Here is an 18,336-nt window from a genome sequence, read left to right on the forward strand (position 1 = left end):
ACAATATCATCACTGAAATGTGTGTGCAATGTTAACGCAGTGTCTAAAGGGAGAAGCTGTTCTCCAAAGATAGAATCATACAGAGAAAAGCATATTCATATCCCAGTCTGCCAGAACATGTTAAGAATGAATGCACACATCATTGTTTTGATTCTTGTTGTTTTGCATACTCATAATAATTTAGTAAGTGCATTATATCATTCTCTATAACTTTGGAAACAAAAATGGAAACTATACAGATTAGAGAAACTACTATTATACAAGCTTGTTTGATTGGCCTGTGAGAAACTTCTGGGGCAGGTGGGAGGGATCCAGTATAGGAAAAAAGAAAGAATGAGAATATTGTTTGGGAGACGAGGAACAAGCAATATGCCTCAAGCATATTTGAACTGGCAACAAGTTTGTATTTATACATATCACTGCTTAATGTTGTCATCCCTCAACACAAACACACACACAGAGTCATAAAACAAAGGTAAAAGTAAGCAGGCAACTCCATTGATAAAGAGTGATGAAGGCCAGATGCAATTCAAGAACCAAAGTGTATAGTTGGCACACCTGTAGGCTAGGTTTATTGGATGACCTGAGGGGTGGGGGTGAAGGGATAATGTTAGAGTGTAGTACATAAGCTAAAATAAGATAAATGGATTTTAAAAACTATAGTCCATCAGTACAATGAATTTGATATGGAAGGCAGTGGGGGAAGAGTTAAACTTCAACTGGTTATAGAGGCAATAGTTGTAGAAGTCAGTGATATTATTATTACTGAAAGTGTAAGTTTAACTTTTCATCAAGTTAGAGTTGAGTGAATTATAACATAAAGATGAAATGAATAAAGTAATAATAATAAATACTATAATAAACGATAAAATAAATAAAAATGTTGAGTAAAGAAATTTAGTAAGGCAAGTATATAAATTTAGTTTAAGTAGTGTTTCATTATAATAGGTGTTAAGTAAATTATAAACCAGGAAATGCTTGAAGTTAGTTATTTAATAATTGTGCTACAATTGAGTAGATATTACACAAGCTATAAGCCAGGTGAGGTGTAAAAGTACAAATTAATGAAGGGTGGAGAAAGAATCTATGAAAAAATATATGAATAAATAAAATAAAGTAGAATAAACAAATATGATGATAGGTTAATAAACCAATTAATTAAGTGAGCCATGCTATATCTGAAGTACACATCAGAGAAAATAAATTGGTAGGTGGCTATATAGGGGTAGTTATCCTACTGCATCTCAATTTGTGAAAAAATTTGAAAGTTTTAAAGAATTTGTGAACACAATGGGAGAACGCCTCATGATGCTTATTTAACAGTTGTGTAGAGTTAATGGACAATATATGTATAGATTCCTTCAAACATAACCAAAAGTATTTTGGCCCTGGTATGGAAGACCAGAGTCAATGATGGACCAAGTTATATCATGTGGTAGGTTTTTTTCCTAAAGTAGTGTATGTGCTGCATATCTTTGTTTAAAATTTACAGTAGCTCCAATATAAACCTTGGTGGAGTTGCTTGAGAACTGAATTGATATAACATAGAAATAGCTGCTCTTTCAGAGACTTGCTTTGAAGGTGATGGTTAGCTTGAGGAAGTTGGAGGCGGTTACACCTTTTCCTGGAAAAGGAAATCAAGGGAGGAGTGCAGAGAGGCTGGTATTGGTTTTGCAGTTCAATCTAAAATCCTCAAGAAGTTGAAGTTTTCAATCTTATAAATGATCATTTAATGGCTCAGTGTCTGCACTTGAGAGATAGGCAATTTGCTACTTTAGTAAATGCTTATGTCCCTACTCTGACCAGTCTTGATGAAGATAAAACTACTCTGAATGCCCAGCTGAGAGCTGTACTCAGGAAAATCCCCAAGTCAGGCAAAATCATTCTGCTGGAGGATTTTAATGCTAAGATTGGAATGGATTGGTAAACATGAAACTCTCTTTGGCGTTTCTGTGTAGGGAAGATGAACAGCAATGATCTTGTGCTCCTAAAGCTTTGTGATGAATATGATCTTTACATTGCACTCACTTTATGCACAAAGATCATCACACAACAAAATGGATGCACCCAAGGTCTAAGGTTTGGTACTTTCTGGGTAATGTTATTATTCACAAACATGATATCTATGATATCTGTAATGTCAAAGTCTTTCATGAATCAAATTGTTGGATAGACTACTGCTTAGTGCGAACAAAGTCCCAAATGGTAATTGGAGGGAAAGAGAAAAGAGAGCCAGATTGGATTCTTCAGCAAGCTTCGGAGTCATTAATCCAATATTGAAAATATTACAGCTTGAGAGGAATTTTGAGACCAAGTTTTTCAATGAAATACTGGGATATGTTACAGCCAGTTATAGAGATTGGTTTGATGAAAATGATGCTGAGTTTCCGAAACTCCTAACTGCAAAGTGTAATGCTCATGGTGTATAACTGCACAGAAGGTTATCAGTTGTGCAACAGAATCTAACACTTACCCATTACAAAAGTACAAAATCCCTACCGCAGCAATCTCTCAGGATGTTAGGAAGGTCTTGCTCATGATATTCAAGCTGTCACCATTTTACGAAGCATGTTTATGGGCCTAAGAGTTCTGCATCAACTCCTTTGCTTTCCAAGGAGGGCTCTACCCTACTTATTAAATCAACAGAAAGCATAGGTCACCAAAATGAACATTTTTCTGAACTTCTAAACTAAGAGTCAGATGTAGATGAAGCAGTAATTGACACTGTTCAACAAAGACTTGTTGTCAGCTAACTTGGACTCTGCACTCTTAATAGATGAGGTAGTAATAGCAATAAGTAAGTTGAAGCATAGTAAAGCACCTGGTACAGACAGAATTGTCACTGAAGTCTTGTACTTTGGTAGCAGTTGTATCACATAAAATCTTCACAAGTTTATGGCATTGTTCCCAGAGACTTGGAAGGATGCAATTATCCTTCTTCTCTATAAAGGAAATAGAGTCAAAATAAAGTGTAGCAACCATAGAGATATTGCTCTACTGTCAGTAAGCCAAGGTGAAAGGATGAGATGAAGCCACAATTTTACACAAATAATAGCATTATGGGTGGAGTCACACTTTTGTTGTTGGGTGATTTCAGGCAAAATTCTGAAAGCTAACCCAAATGGTACACTTGCTGTTAGGTTGAGAGTGGGACTCCAAGCATCCTGTGTTTGGAGAAGAGTAAAATTTCAGCTTTCTAGCAACATTAGAGTTGCATTTAAGAGTTTGTGTCACGGAAGATGCTTTCATTCCATACATTCCCCTCATTTCATCAGATATGTTATTTCAATTCAAACACCTTCAGTTGGCAGCAAAGCTATTTTTTTCCATGACCATCAATAATTCTCATGGTGTTGAACTGAGAAATTCATATTTCTCACATGGTCAGCTCCACATGTTGGATTGAAGCACTTACAAAAGAACTGTCATCTACCTTTGAGTCCTAACTGAATAAACACATTTCTGTTCTAAAACATATATACATATACTATTTTCTTAAGTCACAAAATTAAATCACCAATCAGTTTCAGATATTTTACAGAAACTAGAAAAATTCAATGTAAAGTATATGGAAATACAATCACATACAATAAACACTACATAAAAACTTGAAACAAGTTTCACAAAATATCGAGATTTCCACTAATAATATATACACATAATAGTGCACAATTACATATTATCTTAGAAGCATGTAGAGTCTTAAAGGTTCTGTGCAACCAACCTTCACGGGAAGAAATAAATGAAAGTGTGCATGCGTGCATGTGTGTGTATTATAAAAACTGAATAAAAACAAAATATAAAACAGTGAAATAGAAATATTCTGAAGAAGTCACTGATTACCTACAGATTTGCTCCCGGCTATTTTCACTTTCAGTTTTTGACAATTCAACTAAAGCTGACACCATACCTTCTTCAGCAAGTTTTCTGGTTCGTGCTTTTGAATATTCTAAGCTGTCCTGTAATCAAAAATTTATATGTGAAAAAAAATAGTTATCAATGAATGCTTAAATATTTCTTTTTGCTTTCAAATTTAGAATATCATTTATAAAATGTGAGCAACACTGAATTTGTAAACAGTGTAAAAATATAGATGAGCTACATCATGATAAACGCTATTATTTTTATGGTAAGGTTTTCAATCAAAATGGACAAAATAGGTAGACCAAACAAATCTGATGTACCAACAACTCCACAATATGGTAATATTTCTAAGTTATGGATAAGGGGTTTCTTGTATTTTCAAACAACTATCAATCTTGATCTTACTTTTAACAATCTAGAGCTTTTGTTTCTATTTATTGGGGATAACACATTAAACATTTTACTATAATATTCAACTTTTGATAATGCTTTAAAACAGATACAAAAGTCTATTGCATTATTTCTACAGAACTTAAAAGTATTAGCTCATGATAGCAATTTTAAAGTTATGATAGCTAAAGAAAATAATGATCATTCATAAGTGATTCTTTTTGGGCAAGGAATATGTTCAAACACAATCAGAACCAGAGTACTACAAAGTAAAACCTTAACACCAGTCAGTATCAACTAACAGACTAGATTAGAATCCTATCAAATGCCTGTTGCTTTTGTGGAATCCTTTGATGTTAACAAGAGAACTTAAAGTTTTAAATATGAACAATCTGTTACAATAAACCCTAGTAATTAGAGAATGTGTGTTTTCTGTGACATCTCATCATCATCATCATCATCATCATCATCATCATCATCGTTTAACGTCCGCTTTCCATGCTAGCATGGGTTGGACGATTTGACTGAGGACTGGTGAACCAGATGGCTATACCAGGCTCCAATCTGATTTGGCAGAGTTTCTACAGCTGGATGCCCTTCCTAACGCCAACCACTCCGAGAGTGTAGTGGGTGCTTTTACATGCCACCAGCACGAAGGCCAGTCAGGAGGTACTGATAACAGCCATGCTCGAAATGGTGTATTTTACATGCCACCTGCACAGGAGCCAGTCCAGCGGTACTGGCAACGAACTTGCTCGAATGTCTTTTCACGTGCCACTGGCACAAGTGCCAAGTCCATACTTGTGTTTGATGTCCAGCTAAACCTGTTGTATGCTAAAAGTGGAAAAGAATGCAACACCAAGCTATTGACTACCAATTTGGTGACCATGACTTTCTTGGTTACATTCTAAAGTATCTTCATTGGTTACTCAACCTGGACATATTCTTCTGGTAACGGAATGTTCTGCTACAACTTCTATGATAATGTCAAATATTAATGACAAGGTAGTCAATATCCTCACAGATACAGGCTTACCTGAAAATTTCCCAAGTCAAAACTTAGCTAATCAATTCAGCTTGAAAATACATCCAAAAGCAGTAGTTTCTAAGGTTAATTTTAAAACATCATTCATTATTTGATATAAAGGATAGATAGTGTAAGAATATAAAAGTTGCTGTTCTATCACAACTTTGTGCCCATGTGACTCATATGTTTCTTGAAATTGCATGAAGAAATGATAATTTAGCATTGCTGTTTGTACACAGGCATCATAAAATCTGCCTTTCATTCAGAGAGAGAGACAGAGAGTGTGTTTGTTACCATCACTTACTCTTTCAAATAGGGGAGAGAGAAAACCTTAGTATTTATAGAGTTGAAACAATATCCATGGCATTTCTACAATATGTAGAAGCTCACAAGCTTAAAAAGAACTTGAAGTGTAAAAGCTATAATGGAATTATCTGGAACCATATACAATTAACCTTTAAAATTTCACAAACAGATTATGTTGTCAGATGCTTTCCAAGCCATACAATCATTGCTATGTAGACCTACCAATGAGGCACTTCACAAAAAAGATCTCATTTTCAAAAAAATTATCAATCAGATTAACAATCACATTTGGCTTCCTGAACCTGGTAGTTTACTTACACTGTCATTTATATAATTCAAAATTTAAATCACTAATGAAGCACACAGAATTTCTAGGGACAAATCAAGCCCATGTTAGTTTCATAAATGGCAAAGAAAACAGGGAAAATCAGCTAGCTATGGTTCAAGAAAATTGAAAAATATATTTAAACCATTTTGTCTCTGTTATATACTTAATAGCCCTAATCATACTATGGAAAATTCCAAATGTGTGCAACTGTGTAGATCAATACAAATATTAAGCCTGTTGAGTGTTTAAATTTATCAAATCTATTTTGAATATAATTTCTTATATTATCTTTTGGTTTACTGTACAGTATCTTTTATAATTAATAACTCATATCATGATAAAGAGAATGTATGATGTGTATATTAAAATATATACATGGGTAATAACAATTTATTAAATTGGGGTGGGATACTATGTAAGAGCTGCTTGTTTTTAAACATAGTTACTTCCCTTGCATACTGCACTACCTTCTTTTATCACAATGCTATGTACAACTTGCAGAGAATTCAACACTTAAGCATACCAACGATAAGCATTCAATATGACTATAGTTTTCTCAGTTTTAATAATTTTAGATTAATTATAGGTACAAATACCATTGGTTTAAATTCTTAAAGGTAATTGCTCAATATTCAGATCATCAAGAATATTTATTTCAATATTAAAGTAATAATATAGAAGCTTAAGTAGCATCAAAACTATTCAGTCATAGCTACAAGAATTGTTGAGTGAGATCTAGTCAACTCTGTGGCATGGAAGCAGTTAATCTAAGAACTATTTGACAGATATTCTAAGATTCAGTACTTAAAATATGTCGTCCCTATTTCTGATTGACACAATGAGAGAATTAAATAATTTTATAATTGGTATGGCTCAATAGCATTGATTTGTACGGTGGTAAAAGTAAAAGAAATAAGAAAAGGTTCCAGTTACCTTTGGATGGTCTTCAGGTACATGATGCTTGGCAAATTTTGCTAATTCTTTAATCTCTTCTGGTACATCTTGTTTATCATAAGAATTGGTCAGATTCACAAACACAGTGATTGCAGCATAACTTGTGATCTTATCATTAGCATGCTATTAAGAAACAAAACAATTACATACTATTGATCTTTTGAAAGATAAAATGTAATAAAAATTTTGTACAATTTCAGTTTGAAGTCTAATCTAAGACTGAATAAAGAATAAATATTTTAAAACAAAGAATGAAGACATACATGATGGTTATATGAAAGACTTTTAAAATATTACTTCTAAAAGTGAGTACTCATTATGACAATATTAATTTTAAATTCTTTTCTTTTCGCTTTATTTCCATATCTAACAATTTTATAAAACATTTTACCTTTGCAACCTCAATCAAGGAATGAAGAGCAGGAACATTTTGCATGATGAGTTCCTTGATATCAGCATCCAAAGATAAGTAAGCCAAGCCTTCTGTTGCCCATTTCCACAATTCTTTGTCATCAGGATTGGTTAGGAATCTAATGAAAAATATGACCAGCATATTTACATTGTAACAATTTATGTCAAAAGTAAATTTTACCAATATTGATAACAAAAAGAAAACTAACATTATGTATCAATACTTACTTCAGACAATCTTCAGCTAAAAGAATATTCTCACCATCTTCAAGAGTTTTGATACTGTAGTCTGTTCCCTTGAAGGAAGCCATTTTACACAAGCCCTTAAATTAAGCACATCATCACAATATGAATAGAAAAATAAATTTTAATGGACAAATCAATCAATAATTATCTCATGTAAATGTCATGAATTGAATTGATTAGTTGATTTCTTACATTCATTGACACTGTCCAATGGTTGGTTGAAGCTATCGATTTCAAGCATTTGTGTTGTGTATAATTCTCATATCAAGTTTTCATAATAATACATTATTTCTTTTCTCTAAATTCATAATATCAACCAATTATTCTTCACCATATATTCTAGCATTATCACAATAAATACAAGTAGTAAGTTCTTTTCTCCTAAGTGCTCAACTATTGAATATTCATTTGTCATTACCTACAAGTTAAAATTAGGAAGTTTTAGGAAATTGCAGCACCAAATTCTAAGCAACATTTAGTAGTCGTATCTTCATCACAGGTAAAAATCTCATACATAAGTAGTTTTTGGCACCATTCATGCCATTAAAATAGTTACTTAAAGAAGTAGGTAACATTTTAAAGTGCCAAAAAAAAAATTTTTTGAAGTTAAAATTGAACATTTTTCTATGCAAGTAAACTTACCACAAGAGCACGCACTCGGATTTCAGGATCTAAAGATTCATACAAAGTATCTAAAACAGGAATAGCATCTTTCAAAATTCCAACACATTTATCTTTTTTTGATGCTGAACAAACTAAAGCCTCAACAGCTACCATCTGCAAAAGAGTACTCAGATTAATAGTTATACATTAACATGAAAAGGAATATGATAAGAAGTATCCATTAGATGTACAATAATTATAAGAACATCACTGTTTTGTTGAGATCTTAAATCTTATAAAAGTTATCCCAATGTTTGCCTCATGTATTCCATCATAGTTATTTTCATAACACAATCCTTCCCGATCACAACAATAGTGAAGAAATGAGATTGGTTCTGTGAAATCATTTCCATTTAAACAAGTTGTTAATCCATGTCATCATATAAAGTGAGTCCCACAAAAAGTAAATTATGAAGATACTAATGGAAAATTGATATTCTTCTAATATAGCTAGAGCAAATCAGATTGATGGAGCCAATTCCAACAAAACAATATTCGTAGGAAAAGTGTTCCTGCCTCTTGCAACAGTGGGTTGTACGTATTTGTAATGCTTATTTAATGTATTAGTTAAACTCAGCTTGCAATCTAGTTAATCTAAACTGCAAACAATGATCAGCAATATTGTGCATAGCCTATGAAACAGCTGACACATCAGCAATTAAACTAATCTTTCATCAGAAGAAACTTTTATATACTGAATAAGATCAAATAACTTGCACTGACCTGGTGGAGCCTCTTTTCACTTTTAGACATTGAAATTAGAATTCCAAGTACACCTTCCATGCTTATTAACATACTTCCAACATCATATGGACCCTAAAAATATATTTTTAAAAAATACATTGTAATTAAAATGATGTTTCAAATTTGGTACAAGGCCAGAAAATTTAGGGGTAAGGGGATCGATCAATTACACCCAACCACCCCAGTAATTCACTGGTACTTTATTTTATCAGCTCAGAAAGGATGAAAGGTAAAGTTGACCTTGGTGGTATTTGAACTCAGAACATAAAAGAGTCAGAAAAATGTCATGAAGCATTTTGTCTGACACATTAATGATTCTGCCAGTTAACAACAACAATGATAATAGTAATTCACCAAAAGAAGAGCACAATACAATGTATAACAAAATAAAGATTGAACTACTTCAGATTCAAAATAAAAAATGAAAAATACACAGGAGTACAAGAATTCAAATTTTCAACTGGATTATCTTGTGTTCCTTCCTAGACAAAACAACATCATTAGGTTTTGCTTGCTCCTAACTAGTAAAAACAAGAAAAAGAAAGAGAAAACAGAAAAAAGAGAACACTAAGTCAAAAAGTTTGGTATAAATATAGGAACTTAATCTTGTTGCTAAAGGAAATAAAAAGCCATCCAGCCATTCCATATTTTGCAATGATGTCTCAAGTTTTTTCAAGTTTCTCTCTCTCTCTCGCTCGTTCATGTTTCTATCTGTCTTTGCTACTATTTCCTGCAGTGAAGTTGGCCTTTTATTTGTCCACGATCTGCCAACCCATTCCCATCACCTATACCAGAAATCTCTTATACTGAAAACCTCTACACACCACCACCAGCACAAAAAGCTGTATAGTTACTACACTGATCTCTACTCGAGATTTTAACAACTAGCTATTTTACTTGTTGCAAATCAGTGACTGGTGGTCACTTTGCTTACAATATATTGCTGGCTGGAGCAGACCCTGGCTATCGCTCTGGTGACAAGATATTCATGACGGAGGATGAACCAGCCAGCTTGAAACTAAGTCACTCTCGCAATCCTGCTGTCTGCTAGAGGATGGTAGGGGTTCACTGCCCCTCCTAGGGTGCAGTGCTGCAGCCATTACCAGATGACAGAAGATCTGCCTGGGGTGAAACTAGTAGTAACATGGAACAGCCACTTTGAGGTGGCGATTAACTTTACTTATTAGTATAGTTATTACTCTGATTTCTTGAGATTTTACAACTAGCTATTTTGCTTATATATATATATATATATATATATATATATATATATATATATATATACAGTAATTCCTCACCATATCCCAGTTCACCTATCGCACACTCAGTACATCACGGTTCACCTATTGTGCACTCAGTACATCACAGTTCACCAATCACACACTCAGTACATTGCGGTTCACCTATCGTGCACTCAGTACATTGCGGTTCACGTATTGCAGACTCAGTACATCGTAGATTGTCTGGCTAATAAATGTAAATGTTTAAATTCAAGAACTGAACTGTTTGGATTATGTCCACATATGGCTAAATATTTGTTCCGTTTTTGGTCCCCACAAGAACACAGATAGAACCTACTTTTTATATTGTGTCTACCTACAAGCATTTTATTTCACTATATTTTTATATTTTTTTACATATTTTTATATATATATTTTTTATATATATTTACATATTTTTTCTTATATTACCTTTCACCCTGTTTTTTGTGCATGTGCATATATAGATGTGTATATGAACATATTTGCACACACATGGGTATATATACGTGTGTTTGTCCGTGCATGTGTGTGGGTGTGTACATGTGTATGGTTGCATATATATGTATACATATAGGTGTGTGTGAAGGTGTGCATGTATGTATTTCACACGAGTGTGAGTGAGCATATGCATATTTTTAGACATATATATGAATATAATTGTACGTGTATGGGTCTATATATTTGTATGTGTGTGCGTATATGTATACGTGTATATGAGTATGGTTGCATATATATGTATATATATATATATATATATATATATATATATATATATATATATATATATATAGATCCCTTGGCAAACAGGACACAGTCGTGTGTCGATAAGCCAGCTGGAGGAGATGTCCTCCTGGGGCTAAAAGCAACAGTAACATCCACCCCTAGGGGTCAGCCACACTTAAGTGGCAATATACTACACTTTATCGTGCAGTTACTGTTAATACTTCATTTAGAGAATTAACATTGCTTGTTTTCACCTTTTCAATATCAGTGAAGAATTTCACTGGAAAAGAAGATATAAATTTGCCAGGTTTTTGTCTCTCTCACCAAGGTCATCAGCTGTCGAACGCTGACGAAGGGAAATAACCCTGAAATCCGGATACGTTTGTGCTGCTGATCGAGGTGAGAGGGATAACTTCCCTTGGCAAACAGGACACAGTCGTGTGTCGATAAGCCAGCTGGAGGAGATGTCCTCCTGGGGCTAAAAGCAACAGTAACATCCACCCCTAGGGGTCAGCCACACTTAAGTGGCAATATACTACACTTTATCGTGCAGTTACTGTTAATACTTCATTTAGAGAATTAACATTGCTTGTTTTCACCTTTTCAATATCAGTGAAGAATTTCACTGGAAAAGAAGATATAAATTTGCCAGGTTTTTGTCTCTCTCACCAAGGTCATCAGCTGTCGAACGCCGACGAAGGGAAATAACCCTGAAATCCGGATACGTTCGTGCTGCTGATCGAGGTGAGAGGGATAACTTCCCTTGGCAAACAGGACACAGTCGTGTGTCGATAAGCCAGCTGGAGGAGATGTCCTCCTGGGGCTAAAAGCAACAGTAACATCCACCCCTAGGGGTCAGCCACACTTAAGTGGCAATATACTACACTTTATCGTGCAGTTACTGTTAATACTTCATTTAGAGAATTAACATTGCTTGTTTTCACCTTTTCAATATCAGTGAAGAATTTCACTGGAAAAGAAGATATAAATTTGCCAGGTTTTTGTCTCTCTCACCAAGGTCATCAGCTGTCAAACGCCGACGAAGGGAAATAACCCTGAAATCCGGATACGTTCGTGCTGCTGATCGAGGTGAGAGGGATAACTTCCCTTGGCAAACAGGACACAGTCGTGTGTCGATAAGCCAGCTGGAGGAGATGTCCTCCTGGGGCTAAAAGCAACAGTAACATCCACCCCTAGGGGTCAGCCACACTTAAGTGGCAATATACTACACTTTATATATATATATATATATATATAAAAATATATATAAATATATATACATATAATATATATATATCATACAATATATATATATGTAATATATGTATATATCATCATCATATCATCGTTTAACATCCGCTTTCCACGCTGGCATGGGTTGGATGGTTTGACTGAGGACTGGCGAGCTAGATGGCTGCACCAGGCTCCAATCTGATCTGGCAGAGTTTCTACAGCTGGATTCCTTTCCTAACGCCAACCACTACAAGAGTGTAGTGGGTGCTTTTACATGCCACCGGCACGAGGGCCAGTCAAGCAGTACAGGCAACAGCCACGCTCAAATGGTGTTTTTTACATGCCACCTGCACAGGAGGCAGTCAAGCAGCACTAGCAGCAACCTTGCTCAAATGTTGTTTTTCATGTGCCACCGGCACAACTGCCAATAAGGTGACGCTGGTAATGATCACGCTCAAATGGTGCTATTTACATGCCACTGGCATGGAAGCTAGACAGCTGCTCTGGCAACAATCATGCTCAGATGGTGCTCTTAGTACTCCACTAGCACGAATGCCAGTCATGCGATGGCAGTCATCAAATTTGATTTTGATTTCACTTGCCTCAACAGGTCTTCGCCAGAAGAGTTCAGTGTCTAATGAAGGAAAGGCACGCATAAGTGAGCTGGTTACTCCCACTGGCATAGACCACAAATTATGGTCTCACTTGGCTTGCTGGGTCTTCTCAAGCACAGTATATTTCCAAAGGTCTCAGTCACTAGTCATTGCCTCGGTGAGGCCTAATGTTCAAAGGTCGTGCTTCACCACCTCATCCCAGGGCTTCTTGGGTCTACCTCTTCCACAGGTTCCCTCAACTGCTACTGTGTGACACTTTTTCACACAGCTATCTTCATCCATTCTCACCACATGAGCATACCAGCGCAGTTGTCTCTCTTGGACACCACATTTGATGCTTCTTAGGTCCAACTTTTCTCTCAAGGCACTTACACTCTGACAAGTATGCACACTGACATTACACATCCAGCGGAGCATACTGGCTTCATTCCTTGTAAGCTTACGCATGTCCTCAGCAGTCACAGTTCAAGTTTCACTGCAATGTAGCATGGCTGTTCATACACGTGTCATACAGTCTACCTTTTACTCTGAGTGAGAGGCCTTTGTCACCAGCAGAGGTAGGAGCTCTCTGAACTTTGCCCAGGCTATTCTTATTCTAGCAGCTACACTTTCAGAGCATCCACCCCCACTACTGACTTGGTCACCGAGGTAACAGAAGCTATCAACTACTTCTAGCCTTTCTCCCTGGAATGTAGCAGAAGTTGTTCTCTGCACATTTTCAGCATTTATTGCTCCTGAACATCTGCCACATACAAAAACTATCTTCCCAGTTAGCCTTCCTTTGATATTGCTGCACCTCTTATGTGTCCATAGCTTACACTGGGTACATTTTATAGAGTTTCAACCTATGCCTTTTCTACAGATTGAGCAGGGCCATCTACCTGAAGGGATTTGTGGTTTGTCTGCCTTCCTACTTAGGACTTTGGTTTTAGCTAGGTTGACTCTAAGGCCCTTCGATTCTAATCTTTGCTTCCACACCTGAAACTTCTCTAGTTCTGATGGCGACTCAGCAATTAGAGCAAGGTCATCAGCATAAAGGAGCTCCCAGGGGCATCTTGTCTTGAATTCCTGTTATTGCCTGGAGGACTATGATAAATAGGAGGGGGCTGAGGACAGAACCTTGGTGGACCCCTACCTTTACCCAGAATTCTTCACTCTACTCATTGCCAACCCTCACCTTACTGACAGCGTCCCTGTACATGGCTCGCACAGCTCTCACTAAACATTCTTCTATCCCTAGTTTCCTCATTGATGACCAGATAAGGGATTGGGGAACCCTGTCAAAGGCTTTCTCCATGTCAACGAAAGCCAGGTACAGAAGTTTATCTTTGGCTAGGTATTTCTCCTGCAGCTGTCTTACCAGAAATATAGCATCAGTGGTGCTTTTCCCTGGCACAAACACAAACTGCATCTCATCTAAACTGACTCTCTCCCTAATTAGTTGGGCTATGACCCCCTCAGTGACCTATATTACCTGATCTAACAACTTGATACCTCTGTAATTATTTGTATCTAAAGCGTCACCTTTACCTTTGTAACAGTTGACTATGGTGCTGCTACACCAGTCATTGGGTATGACTCCTTTGTGTATCACCTGATTAACTATACGGGTGACTAGGCAGACACCGCCAGATATTTCGAGCATCTCTGTGGTTATTCCTGATGGACCGGGGGCTTTCCCTATTTTCATACTCTTAATTGCTTTATCTACCAAGGTACTGTCAATTCGGATAGCTGGTCCCTCTGTTGGGTCGACATTCGGCAGACTCTTTCTCCCATTCATTCTCTTTATTGAGCAATCTTTCGTAGTGGCGTCTTCAAACCTCTCTCTTTGCAGCCTCGTTTAGTGCAAGTGAACCATCATCCATGTGGACACATTTCTCTCCTACGACATCACAATTCTCTCTCACACACTGTCTTGCAACACGAAATACCTCAAGTCTTTGGTCCTCACAGCGCAGAACATTGGTAAAAATTTCTTATCTGCTAAACAAACCTGTCTCCCAGCTTCCCTTCTGGCAGTCTGATACAATTCCCTGCTACCACCATTCTTCCAGTCCTTTCATGCCTGTTTTTTTTTCTCTAATAGCCCTGTCAACTACATTGTTCCACCACCATGTTACCTTGGGTTGAGAGGAGACTTTGCACCATCCACAGATCTGGTCAATGGCCCTCAGCAGGTTGTCCCATAGAAACCTCCAGTTGCCTTCCACATCATGTGATGCTATATCCCCTTCTATTCCATCAAAGGCTTCAAGTAATACGTCTCTGAATCTCTGTCCATTCACAGGATCTTCAAGCTTCCAGACTTTTCTCCTCCATGCTGGTCGTCTGAAGTCACTAACTACCAAAACCATAGCCTCCATGTATGCCATGGAAGCCCCCTGTATATTGTCCAACATATCCATTGATGTCCCCAGCCACCAAGTGGGAGGGCGGGCATGCCGCGAGGCAGAAAATTTAGACGAGAGCATCTTCTGGATTTGTATTCTTTCGGGGGAGTTATTAAAAATTGAGCAGGGGAATCTGAGTGCGTGCGCTAGTTTATATAGGGTGGTGGTGGTGGTGAAAGTGGGGGTGAATGTTGGTGAATCAAGTGGTAAATCGAAAGAGAGAGAGAGAGAGAGAGAGAGAGAGAGAGAGAGAGAGAGAGAGAGAGACAGTGAGGCAGAGAGAGAGGGGGAGCTGGAGTTAGGGTGATCAGGCATAGAACACGAGGGAGAAAAATATTCTTTGGGATTTTGTGTAACATAATTTAATGAAACAGCAAATGCTGATAATAGTGAAATAGAATTGAAAAATCTTAGAATTTTCAGTCAGCCAGTCTGTGACAGATTTAGAGAGATGAGTTACGATGTGATAAGCTTGAATAAATAGATATGTGATGATTAACGGATATGCATGAACTTAAGACAACAACGAGGAAGAAGAAACTATTGAAACTATGTTTACATGGTAATGAAATAGAGAGAATAATGAAAAGAACTAATAAGGGGTTTATGATCTGCACAGAATTAGTGGAGTACATGAAACGAGATTGAAAAGACAAAATTTCTTATCTGAACATCTTCTGAAATTCATATTCTTTCGGCAGAGGTATTGAAAATCGAGTAAGGGAATCTGAGTGCTTGCGCTAGTTTATATAGGGTGGTGGTGATGATGGAAGAGGAGAGGAGTGTTGGCGAATCAAGTGGTAAATCGAAAGAGAGAGCCAGACAGAGTGAGGCACAGAGAGAGAGGGAGCCAGAGTTAGGGTGGTCAGGCATAGAACACGAGGGATAAAAATATTCTTTTGGGATTTTGGGTAACATAATTTAATGAAACAGCAAATACCGATAATAGTGAAATAGAATTGAAAAATCTTAGAATTCCCGGTCAGCCAATCTGTAACAAAATTAGAGAAATAAGTGATGATGTGACAAAATTGAATAAATGGATAAGTAACGATTAACGGATATGTATCAATTTAAGAAAATAACAAGGAAGACAAAACTATTGAAACTATGTTTACATGATAATGAAATAGACAGAAAATGAAAAGAATGGCGATCTTAGGATACTAGTCACACATGTGTTTATTTACATTTGTGAAGATGATCGTCAGTTTCTGCAAAAAATCTTTACTTTTTTTACATATGGGGTTGGGGGGGAAAGGGGACCCTCTGAAGTTGGTGCGAAAGCGAAAGAGACAGAGAGAACGTGATTGTATGAGTGAAGCTCTTTTGAAGTTGGCATGAAGCGGAAGAATTAATAGGCGTGTGTGCGTGTGTGTGTTTGATGGGGTGTGCGAGACAGAAAGTGCGGTTGTATGTGAAGTGCTTTTGTTAGTGTGTGTGAAGAGACAGAGTAATGTTGCTGGTGTGTGAAGAGACAGAGTAATGTTGCTGGTGTGTGTGTATATGTGTGTGTGTGTGTGTGTGTGTGTGTGTGAGTGAGAGAGAGAGAGAGAGATAACTGAAATTTTTTTATTCATTTTTGGTAGTGAGTGAACGTGTGAGTGAGTGAACATGTGAGTGATTAACAGAGAAAGAGTGTGAGAGAGAGAGAGAGAGGGGGGTTATGTATGTATGTATGAATGGCTTCAGTGACACACATGCACGCAGGTTGTAATGTATGTATACGTAGAGGCATGTATCTATGTATATATATATAAACGTAGATATATATATATAAATAAATGAAAGAAATCTGGAAAATGAAGCCCACCGAAAAAGAAAAGAAATTTGGCAGACATGGAAGAAATCTCTCAATATAAGAAAACAAAACTTCTGGAAAGCATATAAATGCGAAAAATATGCCGAAACACACTCAGAATGGATTTCCTTAACGGCACCCATACTTCCTCGGAAGTACCTAATTAAAGAAATTAGAGGAGAACCAGAGGAAGAAACAAAACTCCGATGGGATCTCGCATTAACAAAATTCAGGACCGACATTTCTATCACCCTGTCTAAACAATCCTGTTATAAAACCAAATATGAAGCAATCGACAGTCTTATTGAAGAAGAAATATCAAAACTAGCAACTGGCAATGTAGAAGAAAAAATGCGCGAACTATGGATCAAAGATATCTCCAGAGAAGAGAACAAATCACGCAAATTATGGCAGCAGAAACAACTATTCCTGGATAAATATTCTACCAACTACGGTAAAGAATTTAGAACCCAGAGAAATAACAGTAAAAAAGAACAATCTCACCAAGGTAACAAAAACCAGAGCATGAGGCAACATCAACGCCCATCCCACCAGGAATCAAAGAGGAACTACGGTAAGAACTCTTCCCCTTTTGTACGCAAACACCCTAATCTACACATTATAAACAAAAAACATGAACAAAATAAATATTTCTCTGATCAGACCTTTAGACGTAGGAACACCAGATCATTTTCAAAACCTCAACAAAGATTACCTACAAAAAACGGGGGAAAAAACCGGCCTAGAACCAGAAACAATACCAGACCATCCTCTCAGATAACTAAAACCAATACTTACAAATTGAAAAAGAAGATATTTAATTCTGAAAATAGGAAGGCAAACATAACAACACCAGGTAAAATAACACAACGAAAACACAAACTTCAAATCAACACCAACAAAAATAGAAAAAAATTCATTTTTTAATGTCAGGACAACAAACACCGGAGAAAGAAACACTCCAAGAAGTAACATACCCAAAACAATTGGACACATAGACCCTAAGATAATTAATCTTTCCAGAAGAGATCTTGACAATGATGAAACCCAACTTCTGTTAAAAGGCCTGAAATTTACACCTACACCAACAGTCAACCACCATGAACTAAAGGAAGATATCCAGAAATTCTGTCGCAAATTACGACTTGTCGAATTTTTCACCACCAATATTAATAATAAAAATAATAATGAAACCGAAGATTCTTTAGTGAGGAATAAATCAAATTTCACCCCACCAAAAGGCAGAAATATCTACCTGGACCAATATATTGACACCCTATCAAACTTCCCCCTAAAACAAAATACCAAAATTAGGCCGAACATTAACAAATCAGAGATATCTGCACTTAAACGCATACAAAACGATGAAACAATAAT

At 36.5% G+C, this 18,336-nt stretch overlaps 1 protein-coding gene across 3 annotated transcripts in view; it reads right to left on the minus strand.

Annotated features, from left to right (window-relative positions):
* Nucleotides 1-18,336, minus strand: part of LOC106867515 (protein unc-45 homolog B) — a 135,453-nt gene that overhangs the window by 24,606 nt on the left and 92,511 nt on the right. For all 3 annotated transcript variants that reach the window (XM_089349256.1, XM_089349255.1, XM_089349257.1), the window contains exons 10-15: nucleotides 8,913-9,005; nucleotides 8,169-8,303; nucleotides 7,509-7,603; nucleotides 7,261-7,399; nucleotides 6,849-6,992; nucleotides 3,844-3,959 (exon numbers count right to left, since the gene is read on the minus strand). In XM_089349256.1, the coding sequence (XP_089205382.1) occupies nucleotides 3,844-3,959; nucleotides 6,849-6,992; nucleotides 7,261-7,399; nucleotides 7,509-7,603; nucleotides 8,169-8,303; nucleotides 8,913-9,005 (722 nt within the window). The remainder of the gene's footprint in view (nucleotides 1-3,843; nucleotides 3,960-6,848; nucleotides 6,993-7,260; nucleotides 7,400-7,508; nucleotides 7,604-8,168; nucleotides 8,304-8,912; nucleotides 9,006-18,336) is intronic.

Source organism: Octopus bimaculoides, chromosome 3, assembly GCF_046866305.1.
Source record: "Octopus bimaculoides isolate indiv1 chromosome 3, ASM4686630v1, whole genome shotgun sequence".
In the NCBI taxonomy this organism is placed as follows: Eukaryota; Metazoa; Mollusca; class Cephalopoda; order Octopoda; family Octopodidae; genus Octopus; species Octopus bimaculoides.